The sequence below is a fragment of the Oenanthe melanoleuca genome, chromosome 8 (assembly GCF_029582105.1).
Source record: "Oenanthe melanoleuca isolate GR-GAL-2019-014 chromosome 8, OMel1.0, whole genome shotgun sequence".
Classification (NCBI taxonomy): Eukaryota; Metazoa; Chordata; class Aves; order Passeriformes; family Muscicapidae; genus Oenanthe; species Oenanthe melanoleuca.
Window position 1 is genome coordinate 9,108,584 of NC_079342.1, and position 15,139 is coordinate 9,123,722.

At 42.0% G+C, this 15,139-nt stretch overlaps 2 protein-coding genes across 16 annotated transcripts in view; one reads left to right on the forward strand and one right to left on the reverse strand.

Moving 5' to 3' along the window:
* AGL (amylo-alpha-1, 6-glucosidase, 4-alpha-glucanotransferase) overlaps window positions 1-4,018 on the reverse strand; it is a 35,857-nt gene extending 31,839 nt beyond the window's left edge. For 2 of the 4 annotated variants that reach the window (XM_056497867.1, XM_056497868.1), the window contains exons 1-2: window positions 3,180-3,458; window positions 2,606-2,755 (exon numbers count right to left, since the gene is read on the reverse strand). In XM_056497867.1, coding sequence (XP_056353842.1) covers window positions 2,606-2,687 — 82 coding nt within the window. In that variant the 5' untranslated portion in view covers window positions 2,688-2,755; window positions 3,180-3,458. Of the gene's footprint in view, window positions 1-2,605; window positions 2,756-2,853; window positions 3,079-3,179; window positions 3,459-3,928 lie in introns of those variants that run through there. The other 2 variants (XM_056497869.1, XM_056497870.1) reach the window with 2 other exon arrangements.
* FRRS1 (ferric chelate reductase 1) overlaps window positions 3,671-15,139 on the forward strand; it is a 28,874-nt gene continuing 17,405 nt past the window's right edge. Inside the window, exons 1-5 of one of the 12 annotated variants that reach the window (XM_056497881.1) lie at window positions 4,225-4,314; window positions 4,440-4,526; window positions 9,003-9,086; window positions 9,172-9,351; window positions 14,680-14,831. In XM_056497881.1, coding sequence (XP_056353856.1) covers window positions 14,781-14,831 — 51 coding nt within the window. In that variant the 5' untranslated portion in view covers window positions 4,225-4,314; window positions 4,440-4,526; window positions 9,003-9,086; window positions 9,172-9,351; window positions 14,680-14,780. Of the gene's footprint in view, window positions 3,812-4,224; window positions 4,315-4,381; window positions 4,527-4,659; window positions 4,719-5,298; window positions 5,380-9,002; window positions 9,087-9,171; window positions 9,352-12,761; window positions 13,943-14,679; window positions 14,832-15,139 lie in introns of those variants that run through there. The other 11 variants (XM_056497873.1, XM_056497880.1, XM_056497884.1 and 8 more) reach the window with 11 other exon arrangements.

A 15,139-nucleotide genomic window follows, 5' to 3' on the forward strand; every position in this document is an offset into this window, starting at 1 on the left:
TTGGTTGTGACCACTTCCCTGGGGAGCCTGTTCCAGTGACCAAACACGCTCTGGGTGAAGAACCTTTGCCTAATATCCCACCTAAACCTCCCCTGGCACAGCTCCATGCCATTCCCTTGGGTCCTGTCACTGTCACCAGAACAGAGATGAGTGCCTGCCCCACACAAGGAAGTTGCAGACTGGAATGAAGTCTCCCCTCAGTCTGCTCCAGGCTGAACAGGCCAAGTGACCTCAGCTACACCTCAGACAGCTTCCCCTCAAGGTCCTTCACCGTCTTCACTGCACTTCTTTGGACACCCTCTAATAGGTCTTATATTGCAGCACTCAAAACTGCATCATCTCTCCCTTCCTTCCTAACATTGTTCTTTGCATACTTTACACATATTCTTTTTTCCTTTACTTACATGGCACCATTAATCTTCTTTCCAATTTATTTGTCTTTGCTACAAAAACTTTTAAAAACAAAACACAGCAAAACATCTCAACCATCAGACTACACACAATTTTATGTAGATTTTGGATTATGTAGTCTTTAAGCACTTAGTCTATATACCAAGCACCAAGTCTATATAGTAGGCTGACCCATTAAAACATCTGAAAAATATTAGGAACACTTTTAAAACCAGAAAATATTTCAAATACCTTCATTATTCACTGAGGATTCATTAAACAGATGAATTCCTTATGCTTTTAACTGAAGAATTATATACACTTGTGTGTGATCTACAATATACAAATTGTTAAGCTTTCAGAGAGCTCAGCAAACCAAAGGGAGTCTTGTATATGTGCTTCAGGTCACACACATACATAGAAAGAGGCTTAAGTTTAAGCTTAAGATACCTGTGATAATGAGACAAAATTAAATTAAAAAAATAGAACCTAAAAGCATATGTACTTTACTGAGTTAAAAAATTCTGTTTAGTCAGGAGGTTTTAGAAAGGTTTCCACTTGCAGGTATGAGAGTCACCATCAAAAGTGGTTAATTACAGGGTTCACTCAAGTGAATGAAACAGATATAAGTTCTTACACAGTACACGCCAGTCACATAGTTAAGTGTGGTAAATCACTTATTAGCCCTAGCAGTCTACAAAACTGGGAGTAAAAGAAACCTGAGTACTTGAAAAAAAGGAGGAAATTAATAATACACAGATAATGAATCAGATAAGAACCAAAAAATTCCGGACACCAAGTTTCAATACCTTAAGTTGAAAAAAAATCACTTGCTTATTAAATAGAATCATGGGGACTCCAATACCAGAATTCAGTGTCTGAATACATTTAAACATAAATGTTATCCAGTTTTGTGTTTCTCTTATTAACAAAATCATCACTGCACCAAAACCCATCAGGTAAAGCAGCTGTTTTCTGATCTGAATGTCTGTCAGGTAAAATGAAGCTCATTTGAATGCAATACATATAAGTATAAAACCACTTTTAGAAGGTTCAGTACCCTCTCTTTTGTACTGGCCTGACATTTTGTTACAGGGATTACTAAAATTAGAGCACAGGGATATATGCCATTGATATCTTATTTCCTCTAAGAGTTATACTGATATCAGGAATGCTGTGCTCAAAATTAGCTATGCCCTCTCAGACTGCTACCAGCAGAGGCACTTTGAATGTTTGACAGCCATGCAAACTGCTTCCCTCCTTTCAAGAAAATTTACCCAACTGCATGGATAAGTTAGATATGGAAGTTAGGATGAACTCTGCTCTTCTTCACTACTGACATTTCCTTACATTAGGCTGGTCAAAAGATTCTGGAATCAATATAGTTGAAGAGAATTTTTAATCTCAGGAACCAAAATCTTGTCTCTTTATGTTCCTAGACTAGTAACACACTGTAATAAAATCCACAAAATCTCTTAATAAAAATTGTTGTACTGTTAAAAATGTTTTTAAAGACAAGGGCTTTAGTTTTATACTCTAAATTTGCTGACCAGCATAATAGTGGACCAATTAGTGGATGGTTTTTAGAGGTTTTTTTACAAATAGACTTAAAACACTCTCAGGGAAAAATGTCATCAAGTTATTAGAAGCATGCAGTAGGACACATAGCTCTGGAAATATAACAAATCTGATAACAAGATTTAGGAGTTGCTAAAGAGCTTATATTCTGAAACGCTACCTCAAACCTGCAGACTTGGCAAAATGCTAATATTACTGATAGATTTCAAAATTATAATATTAAAACATGGGGTACTGCGTAAGAAGATGAACACTGGAGATCCTGACTTATGAGGACTTTTTCAGGTCACTGAAGTACAGGCTATAAAAGGAGAAGGACAAGACCTATCTAAAAAAACACTTAGCACTTCAGTCCCATGAAGACTGACGGCTCTTGGCCAATCTGCTCTCCTTTTCCCAAGAGTTTAACGAGTCAGATTAAACTCTGTGTGGAGCCTATAGAGCTCTGCAGAGGAAACCAATCAAAACAAAATAAATCAACCCAACCCACCCCACAACCAAACCCAAACCAACAACACCCCCCGCACACCCCCAAAACTCCACCACTTCAGGCTGAGGTCTCTTTCCACTGCCGTTCAAAGACGAAGACAATGCCTCGGCTATTTCCTTCTCACCCGGCCCCGGCACCCCGACCTACCCTGCTCCAGCCTGAAGAGGGTCTTGTCCAGCTTCTCCATCTCGGCGAGGTGCAGCAGCCGCGTCTCCTTACCGCCCGGCATGGCTGCGGCCGCGCGTCCGGCGCTCCCGCCGCGCCGAGGCTCTCAGTGCGGGGAGGGAGAGGCGAGCCCTGCCGTGAGGGAACACACACAAAACCCGGCGGGTCAGCCGAGACCCCCGGCACGACGCGGCCGCCCAGGAGCGCCTCACGCCGCCGGCCGCGCTTACATGTTCCCCGGTGCCGGGGGAGCGCGGACACTCGGCACCGCAGGGCAGGGCGGAGGGGAAGCGGCCACGGGACGAGCTGTCAGGCAGCGCCCAGCCCTGCTCCGGCCGGGGACCGCCGCCGGAGCACCCCGGAGCAGCTCCTGTCCCACAGCGCGGCCCGGCCCGCAGCCAGAGCTGCGGGGGTGCCCCCGGGGAGGGGAAGCCTGACACCTGTCACTCTTCGCGCCCGCCCAGGCGCTGCCGGAGTGCCCCGCCAGGCCCCTCACGGCCGCCCCGCCGCCCTCCGCGGGGAGCGCTGCCCACCGCAGCCGTTCCACCATACTCACGAGCGGGGCCGCAGAGCGGCGGAGGCGCCGCTCTCCGCGGAGGAGAAGGCTGCCGAGGCCGAGCGCAGCCGGGGCTGGAGCTGCCCGCAGCGGCCGCCCCGGGCTGGTTCGGGTGGTCAGTGACGCACTTGCCCGCAGCCGCCGCAGCACCGCTCCTTTCCTGTCCTTTTCTTGCCTTTTTTTTTTTTTTTTTTTTTTAAAACAAAGTTTATTGGTTCCGCGGCGGCCGCACTCAGAGACGGGCGGCGCCGGCGCAGCTCCCGCGAGAGCCCAGGACCCGCCCCGGCGGCGCTGCGGGACGGCCGGGCCGCGGCTCCCCCGCCCCTCCACTCTCGTTCTCTCCCCGCCGATCCCGCCCCTCCACTCCAGGCCCCACCCGGCCTCGCCCCTCCGGCCTTGTCCCGCCCCGCCGATCCCGCCCCTCCGCTCCAGGCCCCGCCGTGCCCGGTCCTGCCCGGCCCCGTTCTTCCGCTCACGACCCCGCCCTGCCGAGCCAAGCCCACCCCTTAGCTCCCGCTCCCGCCCCTCCGCTGGCGGCCCCGCGAAGCGCGCCCTGAAGGGAGAGAATACTGCCGGGATACCCCCGGGATACGTCAGGGGTACCCCGGGCTTCTCCCAGAGACACCTCAGGGGTACCTCAGGCCCCTCCCCCGTGCCCCGCGCTGTTGCGGCAGCGAGCGGGCTGATCTCTCCTTGATCCTGGGCCGTGCAGCCCGGCAGGGCTGTCGGACAGCGCGGCGTGGCGGTACCTGTGTGTCCTGTCCCAGCCTCTACAGCCACAGCCCCAGCAGCGCCTTTACACTCGGCTGGCGCGCACAGGCAGGAGAGGTGTCCCTGCGGGGCCCGGCACCTGAGTGCAGAGCTCTGTGCGGTTTATCTGGCACTCCTGAGGGCGAGGTGGCTGTAAAGGCTGCCCGGAGTGTCCCGCCTGATGCCTCTGGAGCCAGCCGCTCCTTGCCGTGACGGGACCGCCGCTCCGCCGAGTTCCCTCAGCGCTCCCGCCCCGCTGCCTCAGGGCCGGCGCCATCCTGATAGGCTGCGCTGCTATAAAAACATGATGTCAGCCAGAGTTTAAGTGCTATATATAGTGTGTGGACAAGACTACAAACTCCGTGGATCTGCCTTTGACCAAGAGGTAGCATGGTTTTTAAAAAAATCCCAAACACGAGAACAAACTTCCACCCCCCACTCTTGTTTTGCAGCATACTGTCACCCGAACTACTGACACCAGCCAGCCCTTACCGTTGCTTTGTATTGCAGAACACCTGGGACTTTTGCTCCAGGCCTCTCACGGCCGAAGTCATTAACTGCACCCCAGTGTAAAGGTCAGCCCTGCAGCTTTGGAAGGTCAGTCTATTTTTATTGCCTAGAAATACATTAAAGAAAAAAAGTGCTTCTCAATTTACAGTGACTGTGTTATACTGAGTTTGTTTTTTCTTTTTTTTCTTCTTCTTCTCTTTCAATTTTGTGGAATTGGAAGGAGTCTGCAAAACAATTTAGGCTTAAGCATTTGCTTTCAGCCATCCCATGCATATTCCTGTAAGTGTATTTTACTGCAGGGTTTCATCCAATTAATTACAGTGCATTTAGGAGTAGTCCAAAGGTCTTGATATTTATGGAAACACTTCCACTCATTTCAAAACTGAGGTTTTTTTATCATTTGATAGATTTTTCTCCTTTATTTTCTCTTTCACTTACTCCTCCCTCTGAAAATTTCAAGAAATCTGTTTGTTCCTCATTACAGTTCATATTTTTTGGTATTGTTGAGAAAGGTTATCATGTTGGTATAGATGAATATGTCAGCTTGTATGCCCTTGACATATATTAGGGTTCCTACACAGAATGAGGGAAAAAAGAAAAGCACCCCTGTAAGTGCAGCTCACTAAAGATTTGCCTCATCAAGGCTCATTAGATATGATTCAGATGTGATACCTAAAATCTGAGTTATTTCACATGGCTATTTCCTGAGTGCCCAGTAGAATTCTCCCATTGTACTTGTCTTTACCAGCTCCCTTATTCTTTGCTTAGCTTGCTGTCCTGCATGTCCTGCATAAAGGACAGACTTGCACCTAGAAGCCTGGCTTTCCTGGTGTGCCGACTGTTCCTTCTGAATTCCCAGAAAAGAAGATGATTCAACATAGGAATGGGAAATACAAGAAGCTTCAACAGTTTTGAAGGCATAAGAACAAAACCAACAGAGGTAATTGAAAGAGATCTGGACCATCTTTTTTCTAGGTCCCTCTGCAAGTTTCAGAAGCTTGAAGTGACTGCAGTTGGTCTGCCTCAGAGCCTTGCACAAGTCTTTCCTTCAGGCTTTCTGTTGTCCTGTCACATACTGCAAATGGGCTGGGATTTAAAAATTTAATGAGCTGCTTACACAGAGAGCAGCTGTAAGAGAGGGAGAGCAAATAACGCCTATGTAGCCAAGTCCTTTGGATAAATAGTTATCCTAAAGTGCTTGTTGAATACTTTGTGAAAAGCAAGATAGGAACCTAAAGGAAGTTAGGGAGAATTGAATGCAATTTCTTCCTGTTACTATGTTCTAAAACATGGCTCTTTTGATTTCCTTGCTCCATACAGAAACTCACCCTACCCTTACTAGGTTTGCACTGGCACATCTCCTCTATACTACACATTGAGACAGGTTTTGAAATGTACCCAGGCTTATGAAAAAGAATTTTTTTTAGAGTCTTGGACAAAAATCATTAGGAAACAAATCCTGAGCCAGTTGTTTTGACATCATTTGTGGCTAAACCAGATGTCAACAGTGTAAATAAAGGACTTGATTCATTACACAGCAGAGAAGTTTCATAGGTTCAGTGAAATCACTTAGTAATTGGCACTGTAAAATTTCATTGTCCTTCAGTTCAATATAAAAAAAAAATACTGTTTCAAAGATAATGGAGGTTTTAGGTCTCTTGATAAAGTGTAATCAGGAACAGAGCAGACTTCTCTAGTCCTGTCTCCATCAGCATCATCTCTTATGCTGGTCCATACCTTACAGACTTTGGGTCTATGTTCATTTAGCACATGTAAATTGAGCAGTTTTTCTCTATATGGAAACCACACCAGCAAAACACAAATACACAGGTACCTTTGAGCTACACTTTGAGTGCTACCTTTGAGCATTGCACTTTTGTCTAGAACACAGCCAACACCAACTGAGCATTTGCTACACTAAGTGGCATCTAAGGGGTGGTTTTCACAGTGCCATTTTATCTTCAGTTTGCAGTTTCTCTGTGTGTGATTATGATATACCACAGCAGGAAATGATCAATAGTTGCTTCAAAGTAAGAGTACATACCATATCAATGGTAATCATCTGGAAATAATTTTGCCGTATTTTCAAGTGTACTCATACTGGAATTCTTCAGTCCTTTTACGTACACCTGTAAAGTGGTCCTCTTTACTTGCCTCCTGCTTTGCACTGTTACAGAGCACTTATCCTAGTAGTGGTGTCAATATACTTTGGGGAGCTTTTCACTAGGTGTCACATCTCACTAATGTCATATTGCTTATGCCTATTTTAAAGGGTAAAAAGTAAATTACTTACATGGTGGCAGTAGTTTTTTATTTTTAATAACAGAAAAATAGTTCCCAATAACAACAGTAAAAGCCAAGTAGCACAGACAGTACTTAACTGAACATCTAACTAAAATTAAAAACAGATTCCTTTGGCCTGCATATAGGAAATATGAAACTTGATAGAATTTAAAGTGAGCACATTTTTTCTCAATGTTCTGTAAATTAATGAATTAACAGTATTATTGTTCAAACAATAAGAAGCTTAAGAGGTGTTGAGTCTTCTGTCTGTCTAGCTTTTGTTTTCTAATGTTTGCAGAAATGCAAACTTGAAAGAAAGTTCCTTTTCTTTAAAACTGGATCTTTGCAATTTGGTTAAGCTGCAGTCTTTTCTGAGTTAGATCTCTGCTATGCAGTGACTGAAAACAAGTGCTTTCTTAGACAGTTACATGCTCAGCAGAAATTTGGATATGTTCTTGGACATTAAAATCTAGTATTGAGTGAAAACATTAGTGAGAATATTGACTTAATCGCCTATAGCTTTTTTAAGAGTCCCTTCTAAAGGGCCAAACAGATTGCAATAGCCTGATGGACAGTGAATAAATGATAGGCTGGAATAAAAATGTCTATTGAAGTCAGAAATCATAGGAAAAGGAGAGGCTAGGACACGAACCTATTTAGTTTGTCCCTACTGGCCTTTCATGTAAGGCAGTGTTGGTTTGACCTTTCAAAGATTAACATTTTGGGTTTGTTTTCAATTCTAGTTTGGCCATTCTTTCACTGTGTGGCCTCAAACAATCAATACTCAAACATCCATAGAAAGTTAATTTTTAATAGAGTTTAATTTTTAATAGAAAATTGTAAAATTCAATGCAGATATCTTTAAAGAGGACCATATAAAATGTCATTAAAGGTAGCTTTTCACATAAGTTCTTAAGATACATTTGACTGTGCTTTAGCTAACAGCATCATTATTTGGTAATAATAATCTGCGTACATGGGGACTTGGCAAATGAAACAAACAAAACAAAACAAAACATCTGAATTATATTCTTGTACCATTTAACTTAGTTAAGCGTAAAATTGATTTACAAATACTGGGCCAATTTTTGTTGTAGAAGAACATATCATACCAGTGTCCTGAATCACTACCAGGACTAGTATCTTCCTGTGAATTGTTCCGTGTAACACAAGTGAGATATGCTGAGATTTAAGACTTCAGTGGATCTATTCCTAAATGAAATGTCTTATCAAGCAGATCTATTTCCTCCTCAAAATTAAATATTCAAAGTGTCTCTTGCACACCCCATCTCCTTTATGATGTTCCTTCCTGATATATCAGACTATACTGAGAATACCATGAATATTTTCATGATCCATTAAAATAATAATCCTTAAATCTTACCTAGATAGGTCTTTGAGTTCAAATGATAACCAACTGATTTTGCTTTTCTCCTCTATATATTTGGCATCTGATTTTTAAGCAAAGAAAAAATTACATTAAGTCATCTGAAAGCTAATATTATGAACTGTAGTCCTACTCTGTGATCTTTCAGTGCAGGCAGAATTCAAGCCAGTGTAATTTGAACAGGCTAACATGGTATAATATATTGCAGAAGGTAAATATTTAACCAAATGTATTAGTACCAGAATTTATTTTTAAAGATATTAAGCATGAGCAGGAAGAACAAGGCAGGTGATATGAGTGGTTTGCGCTGGAGTGCTACAAAGCTGGAATTCAGACTGGCAAATCTTTTGCTATACAGCAATCAGACCACAACATTTACAGCTGAACCATCTTCAAATGCTGCTACCAGAAAATAAAAATCCTTAGTGTTTCTGTCATTGATATCATCAGATCTTTTTGTTATCCACAAATTTAAGTTTAGGATTACTGATGAGAAGTAGTTGGCCCATACCTGGTCAGTGGATCCTACATGAACATCCAGAACTCAGGAATTACTGTTGTATTTTGGGGCAAACTGCTGCTGCTGTCCAGTTTTCTTGAGTATTCTACCTCTGCATAAAGCACTGGGTCTCCATTTCAGCTGGAGGAATTAGTGTCTCATACAATAGAACAGCTTCGATATTTTGCTTCTGAGAAAATCTGGAACTTCCTTGCAGGTACTGGCTCCCAAAGTGTCCATGCACTAATCTGACTGTGCAGGAGGCAGCTTTTCATAGCCTGTCTGGACTGGGTCCCTTTACACTTGATGTTGCCCTGTGCTCATTTGAGGATTGCTGCTTACAGGACTTGAAGACTGGTACAAAACAATCTTCTCTCTCTTATTCTTCTCACAGCTCACAATGTTGTATATGCCTTTTACCAGCTCTGTTATGATCTGACCAGCTTATTAGCTTTTGAAAGTCTCTGTAAACCTTTAGGTGAGTCTTGCTAAAGTAAGAGCTAAAATCCCTGCAGCCCTTTCGAAGGAGAGTACTCAAACATCACCACATGGTTCCCCCACAGGGGAACTGGGCATGTACTGACTAGAATGTTGCTACAACTGAAGTGCTGTGCATCATCCCTGCTGCAGGACTGCCTTGTGCTTGAACCCTGAGCAACTGCAAAACCCACAGACATGCTGGGTCTGCACAAAGAATGCATTTAAAGCCCTGAAGGGGTCCAATTAGGAGCTACTGAGAAAAGGTGAAGAAATGGAAATGGGTTGTCTGTGAAAGGATTTCTGAGATGGGATGAAAAATCCAATCCAAGTGAAAGGGCAGAGGAAAATTCTAGGGGGGCAAAGGTGGAATTGAGATTGGCTGACAAAGAAACTGATTGTGTGAGAGAACATTGTAGAAGATTTCAGCTAATCTTAGCTTGACATTATGAATTCTGTAATCAGGTCTAAAGTGCCTTACACTCAAGGGCTTACAGGTCAATGCCTTTGCTAGCAAGTTTTTTTCCCCTTGTAAAGCAGAACAATAAAAACTTATCACATCTTGTTGCTATAATGAAATCAATAATTTAAAAAATCATCACAGCAGTGGTCAGAAAATACAGAAAACTCAATAAAGTTAATAATGCAGTACTTTTTATTGATAGTGTGTATCAGATAAAGCACTGACCCACAGCACTTCTATGGGATGAAATGATTTTACTGAAGTCCTTTATGTGTATTGGGCACTACAGAAGTGGAGACTCTCAGAAAAGTGACAGGTTGTGTGTCATTTTCTCATAACACCTATACAGACCTGTCTCAATTTGATATCAGGGAAGCAATCTTAAATATTTCAATTCAGATAAACAAAGAAGTACTTTTAAAAAAATCTACTTAAGTCAAAGTGGATAGATATTTTGGTAGAAAGCTGTGAGGCAGGGACTTCAGCTATTGTGTCAGAATAGAGGTGCAAAACTAAAGCAGGTTTCTGTGCAGTCGACTGGCAAACCTTACTTGACTGATTGGCTACTGCCACCAGGTGGCTTGTTACAGTCATTGACTGAAAACTCTGAAACGCATTTTACCTCTAGGTAAACGAGTGTTTTCGTATAAATACGGTTCCAAGTCTAAATTTTATGTATGACATAAAAAAATTTTAAATTAATGTGATTAGTAAAGAACCAAATAATGCATACAGTAGAAGGAAATTTCTGAACATAAGGGGACTACTTTAATCTAGTTTGTAAATTAACAGTACATACAGGTTAGTATAAAACGGCGCCAAAGCTCAAGAAAAAAGAAATTATTAATTATGGAGAAAAATATCTCATCCTACATTGTGACTTTATCATCATTTATTTCCTTTTAGATGGTAAGGATTGTTTCAATGATTCAACATTTCCCTCTCGTCATGACAAACCCCCTCCACCATATACAAATTGGTTTGATAGGAAGGATTCTTCATATCTGAGATAACAATATTGTTATTAATTCCCTAATATGTCTTTAACTAAGAAAATAATGCTGAAAAGATTGAAAAATTATGAAAGCTTGAAAAATCTTGAAATGCATAGTCTTGTATGTGTAGTTTATGCAATAGAGAGGTGAGTAAATATTGGTGCCAGGACTGTTATCTTCAGAGAAAGCCTAGTATCCAGCATGTATATCCAAAATTATATCCATGTATATCCAAATCCAAATGCACTTTTCCAAACACATTCCAGAATTTCAAAACAGGCAACAAAAAATTGTTTGATTCAGTTATCATCAAAACAATCTGGTAGGGATGCAGCCTTTTTGCACATCACTCAATTTGAACTTCTGTGATGTTTTATGGTGATAACCTTGCCATTAACGTAGAGCTCAATGCACATATATGAAACTTGAGCAAGGTCTGACCTAAAAGGCCACAGCTTTGCTGAATAGTTAGCTTAATATCTAAAAAGAAAGTTGATTAAAAGGGATCACATAGTAACATGTGTTCTCTTCAATGGCTTATTGTTCTCCATATAGCTTTGAGCTTAAAAAATAGAATAGCTATCAGTATAAACCTTGGACTGGTCAATAGTTAATTTCCAAAATTATATATATTTACTTAATTACTTTCTTGGATCTTAAGCAAGAGAAACTTCCCTTTATATACTTGGAATGAAATCTCCCCCATGAAATTCCCACTGCTTTCAAAATTATAAGCTTTCACTTACTTCATTAAGTGCCTATAATAAACCATGTAAAAAAACTCATCAGTTTCTTTTCATGTTAGTTGTTGTGTCATTTGTTTGCCACTTGACGTCCTCATCCTCTGCATAGGTCAATAGTAGGTTACACAGCTTTATCTCTCTTCAGACTTGCAGGGAGATTGAAATCCACTCCCCCCAGCTCTCCATGTCTCTATCTCATTTAGTTAAGCTAGAATATCTGCTTTGTAATAAATACAGAATTGTTAGGAGCACACTAACAGCAGTTGCACTACACCTTACAAAGAAGATGGACTTTTTATAGTTCATATACCCTAATGCACTCTATTTACTTTATTCTGGATATGACACTTAACAAATAAGCATGCAGTACCCTTTCATAGAAACATCTTCATTAAGGCTGCAGAACTATTGATTTAATTAATTTTTTTAAGGAGACTGGTATGTTTGAGAGGATCCCTTCCAGGTGGATTGATGATTGCCCATGCAGTAGTATGGGGACTTGTACTCAGTAGTTACAGACTTGATTTTTCTTCTCACTGGTTCTTTTGGTGTTTTCTTGCTTTATAGCTCTTTAGCAACAGCTAACATCTTTTGAAGTAAGAGATGATAAGAGAATGATAAGCAAAACAGCATTCCCTCCCTTACCGTCTTTACTTTTCACAGAAAAAAGATTTTTTCTTCTTAAACAATGATTACCATTTCCAACAGAATTGTAGCTTGCATTTTCATGGGCCTTAATGAGGAAATTACTTCCATATATACTTATATATGTTATAATGTTTCAGACATATATACCCCTTCCTGTCCAAGACTCTAAAATAATATCTTAAAATATTTACATATTAATTCTACTACACTCTGTGAAAGTTATGAACCTAAATATTGTCAAGAATATTGGTCTCTCTGGTCACCAGTTTTGTTACTGTAAATATTTTATTATTTGCCTTACTAATAATGTATTTGTATTAGTTAAAAACACACAAGCACATACTAAAGCATGTATGTATTTATGTGCATATGTACTAAAGTATGTATGTGCCTGCAATTTTATGAAACTCTTTCATATATGGGAACTTTATAAATGTAGTTGTATATAGAATTCTTTTTTTTCCCTAGCTAGGGGGAAATAGCCATATTTGACTTCTAGCTATTGCTTATGCATTATGTTTCTTCAGTTACTGAACAGCTTCCCAGTGACTTGCATGGACAAGATAATACAAATGTACAGTCAAGTAATTTTTCTGATTAGGCAAATTAATCCCTTATTGTTTTATACATTAAATACATTTTCAAACTATGTTGTCACAGAGTACGTCTAAAGGTTAATGCTGCTTTTAAAGAAACTGAGAAAAGAGTGAACACTAACAGAGCATTTCCTAGACTATTATATTTTAGTAGATAATTAATTATTTTTAGAAAATATTACTGAATTAATAGTACTAAGATCTCTAGAACTGCTCTAAGCAACTAGTAAGCAACTGAATCACTACAGCTCTCCAGTAAAGGTGTTTTTAAATACAAATACAATATTTCTATGCTGTGGAAAGGCAAAATTCCTATTGGATTTTTAAGTAATTTTCTTTTTGTGCCACTTCGTGAGCAATTGATAACTTGGATTTAAACAATACAGAAGTCTAAGAAGCCTGTGTAAGCAATTGCAGTTTCTGCCAGCAAAGCCCCAGTTATAACTAGTATTTATTTGCTTTCTTGATAAGTAAGCCCTGATTTTGCAAGCCTGTGTATGTGACCACCTTTCGGCCCACGAATAGCAGCGCGAACGAGCTCTGTGAGCTTTGTCAAGGCCGATCTCAGTAAAACTCTAGCTGTTGACCCAGGACAGCCATCCACACCTGCAGCGCTGGGAGCCTGCGTAGAGACGAGGTGCCCTAAGGCGCCCCTGGGCTGTTCTGGTGGCTCCCGGCGGGCAGCACCTGGTGCAGGCACACGGAGCGATCGCGGCTCCGCTGTTCTGGGGGTTCTCGGCGGGCAGCACCTGGGGAAGGCACACGGAGCGATCGCGGCTCCGCTGTTCTGGGGGCTCCCGGCGGGCAGCACCTGGGGCAGGCACACGGAGCGATCGCGGCTCCGCTGTTCTGGGGGCTCCCGGCGGGCAGCACCTGGGGCAGGCACACGGAGCGATCGCGGCTCCGCTGTTCTGGGGGTTGTCGGCGGGCAGCACCTGGGGCGGGCACACGGAGAGTTCGTGGTTCTGCGGTTCCCGGGCGCGGCTCCTCGCCCGCCCGGGCTCTCCGCCCCTCGGGCACAGCGCGCGGCCGCCCCCGCAGCCAGAAAAGCGCCGCGGCCGCAAGGGAGTCCAAAGCAGCCCGAGGGGCCGCCTGGCCCAGCCGCACCTTCCTCCTCATCCTTTTCCTCCGCAGCGGAGAGCGGTGCTTCCCGGAGCACGGGTGTGCGGGGCTGAGGGGCTGCTTTAGCCTTTGTGGTAGTGCTTTGGTTAAAGTGATGCCAGTGAGTGCTCAAAGTGGATATTGCAAGCTTTTTGGAAAGTGTGTTTGCTTAATAGAACGTCTGCAGAAGGTATGAAGCAAAGCAAACTCTGGTGGAGTTTTTAAATCACCTTGTAGCTGCTGCCTTTCATGCAAGATTTCTGAATTGCTTTAGGGAAAACTCCTAAACCTGTGTGCCTTAATGAGTGCAGGTAAGTTATGGCTTATTTTGTCTGGAAACCACGCCAACCACGTTCTTCTGGTATCTTTATTGCTTCCTGTTATGTGAATATTAGTTTCCTATTTTGTTTCTTTGTTAACGTGCATAGGAGATGGCTCTATGATAAATATGTTCATGCTATAGTTGAAGTTACTTGTTGGGGTAACAAACTAAGTTTCTTTAGATCAGTCTCCAACTCTGGATTCTTCATAGAGATTCAAGTTTGCAAGGTTAGGGCCTTGAAGATTCTATGCAAAGCAGCTACCCAAGTAAAAATTAAAGCAAACAAGTGATCAAGGCAAAATCCTTGCCTCCTGTTCATTCTCAGTGAAATAGATGGAAAAAAGATAAAGCTACCATATTTTTAAAATTGTTTGTTATTCTTCTGAAATAAAGTGTATCTGCTAGGGAGTAAATGCATAATGAGCTTTAAAATCATGCTGCAAATTTGTGTCAACTAATACTTGGAGGAAGAAGGTATCAAAAGTTGGTTGTAGGTTCCCCACTCCCTGCCTGCCCTTAACTGCACCAGAAGACAAGTACTTAGTATGAAACTCTTTGAGGTCTGGGGAAGTGTCTGACAAAGCAAAGGAAGCTGCAGAGTCAGTGTTTCACTACTGCTTCATGCATTTCAGCTGAAGTGTGGGGAAGCTGTATAAAACATGTGCCTGAAGTAAAGATGCTCTTATAAACCTTACTTTTTTGTGTATGTACTGTTTCTTTTTTTAGACAACTTTCCTGGATACAGTAAAGGATAATTCAGTTAGATGCAAACCAAATAGAAGAGATTACAAAGTAATATAAGTTGTTTTACTACAAGTAGAGAGTCAATGGCAGTTTTACTCAGACTTTGTCACTGTAACAGAAGGACTGGCTGTAAGGTAAGTACCTACACAGAAACTCTTACAAAAAATAACTTTGAAACAAATGCCCTTGAAATTTTCTTTCCTAGAAAGAACAAGATGCTGAGGTATATATGTTTTGTGTGCATGAGTGTGTGTGTGTATTTTGAAAGTAGTGAATTATTAGGAATATGGTTTTTGTGCTTGCTCAATCCAGCTGTCATGATATGATTACCTTTAACTAAGCAGAAGAGGCCAACCCAAGCTCTTTTTATGAATTCAGAGGGAGAGTGACTCTTGCACAGCGAGACTGTCTGCTTTCCATTTGTAGGGGTTTATTTCTAAAG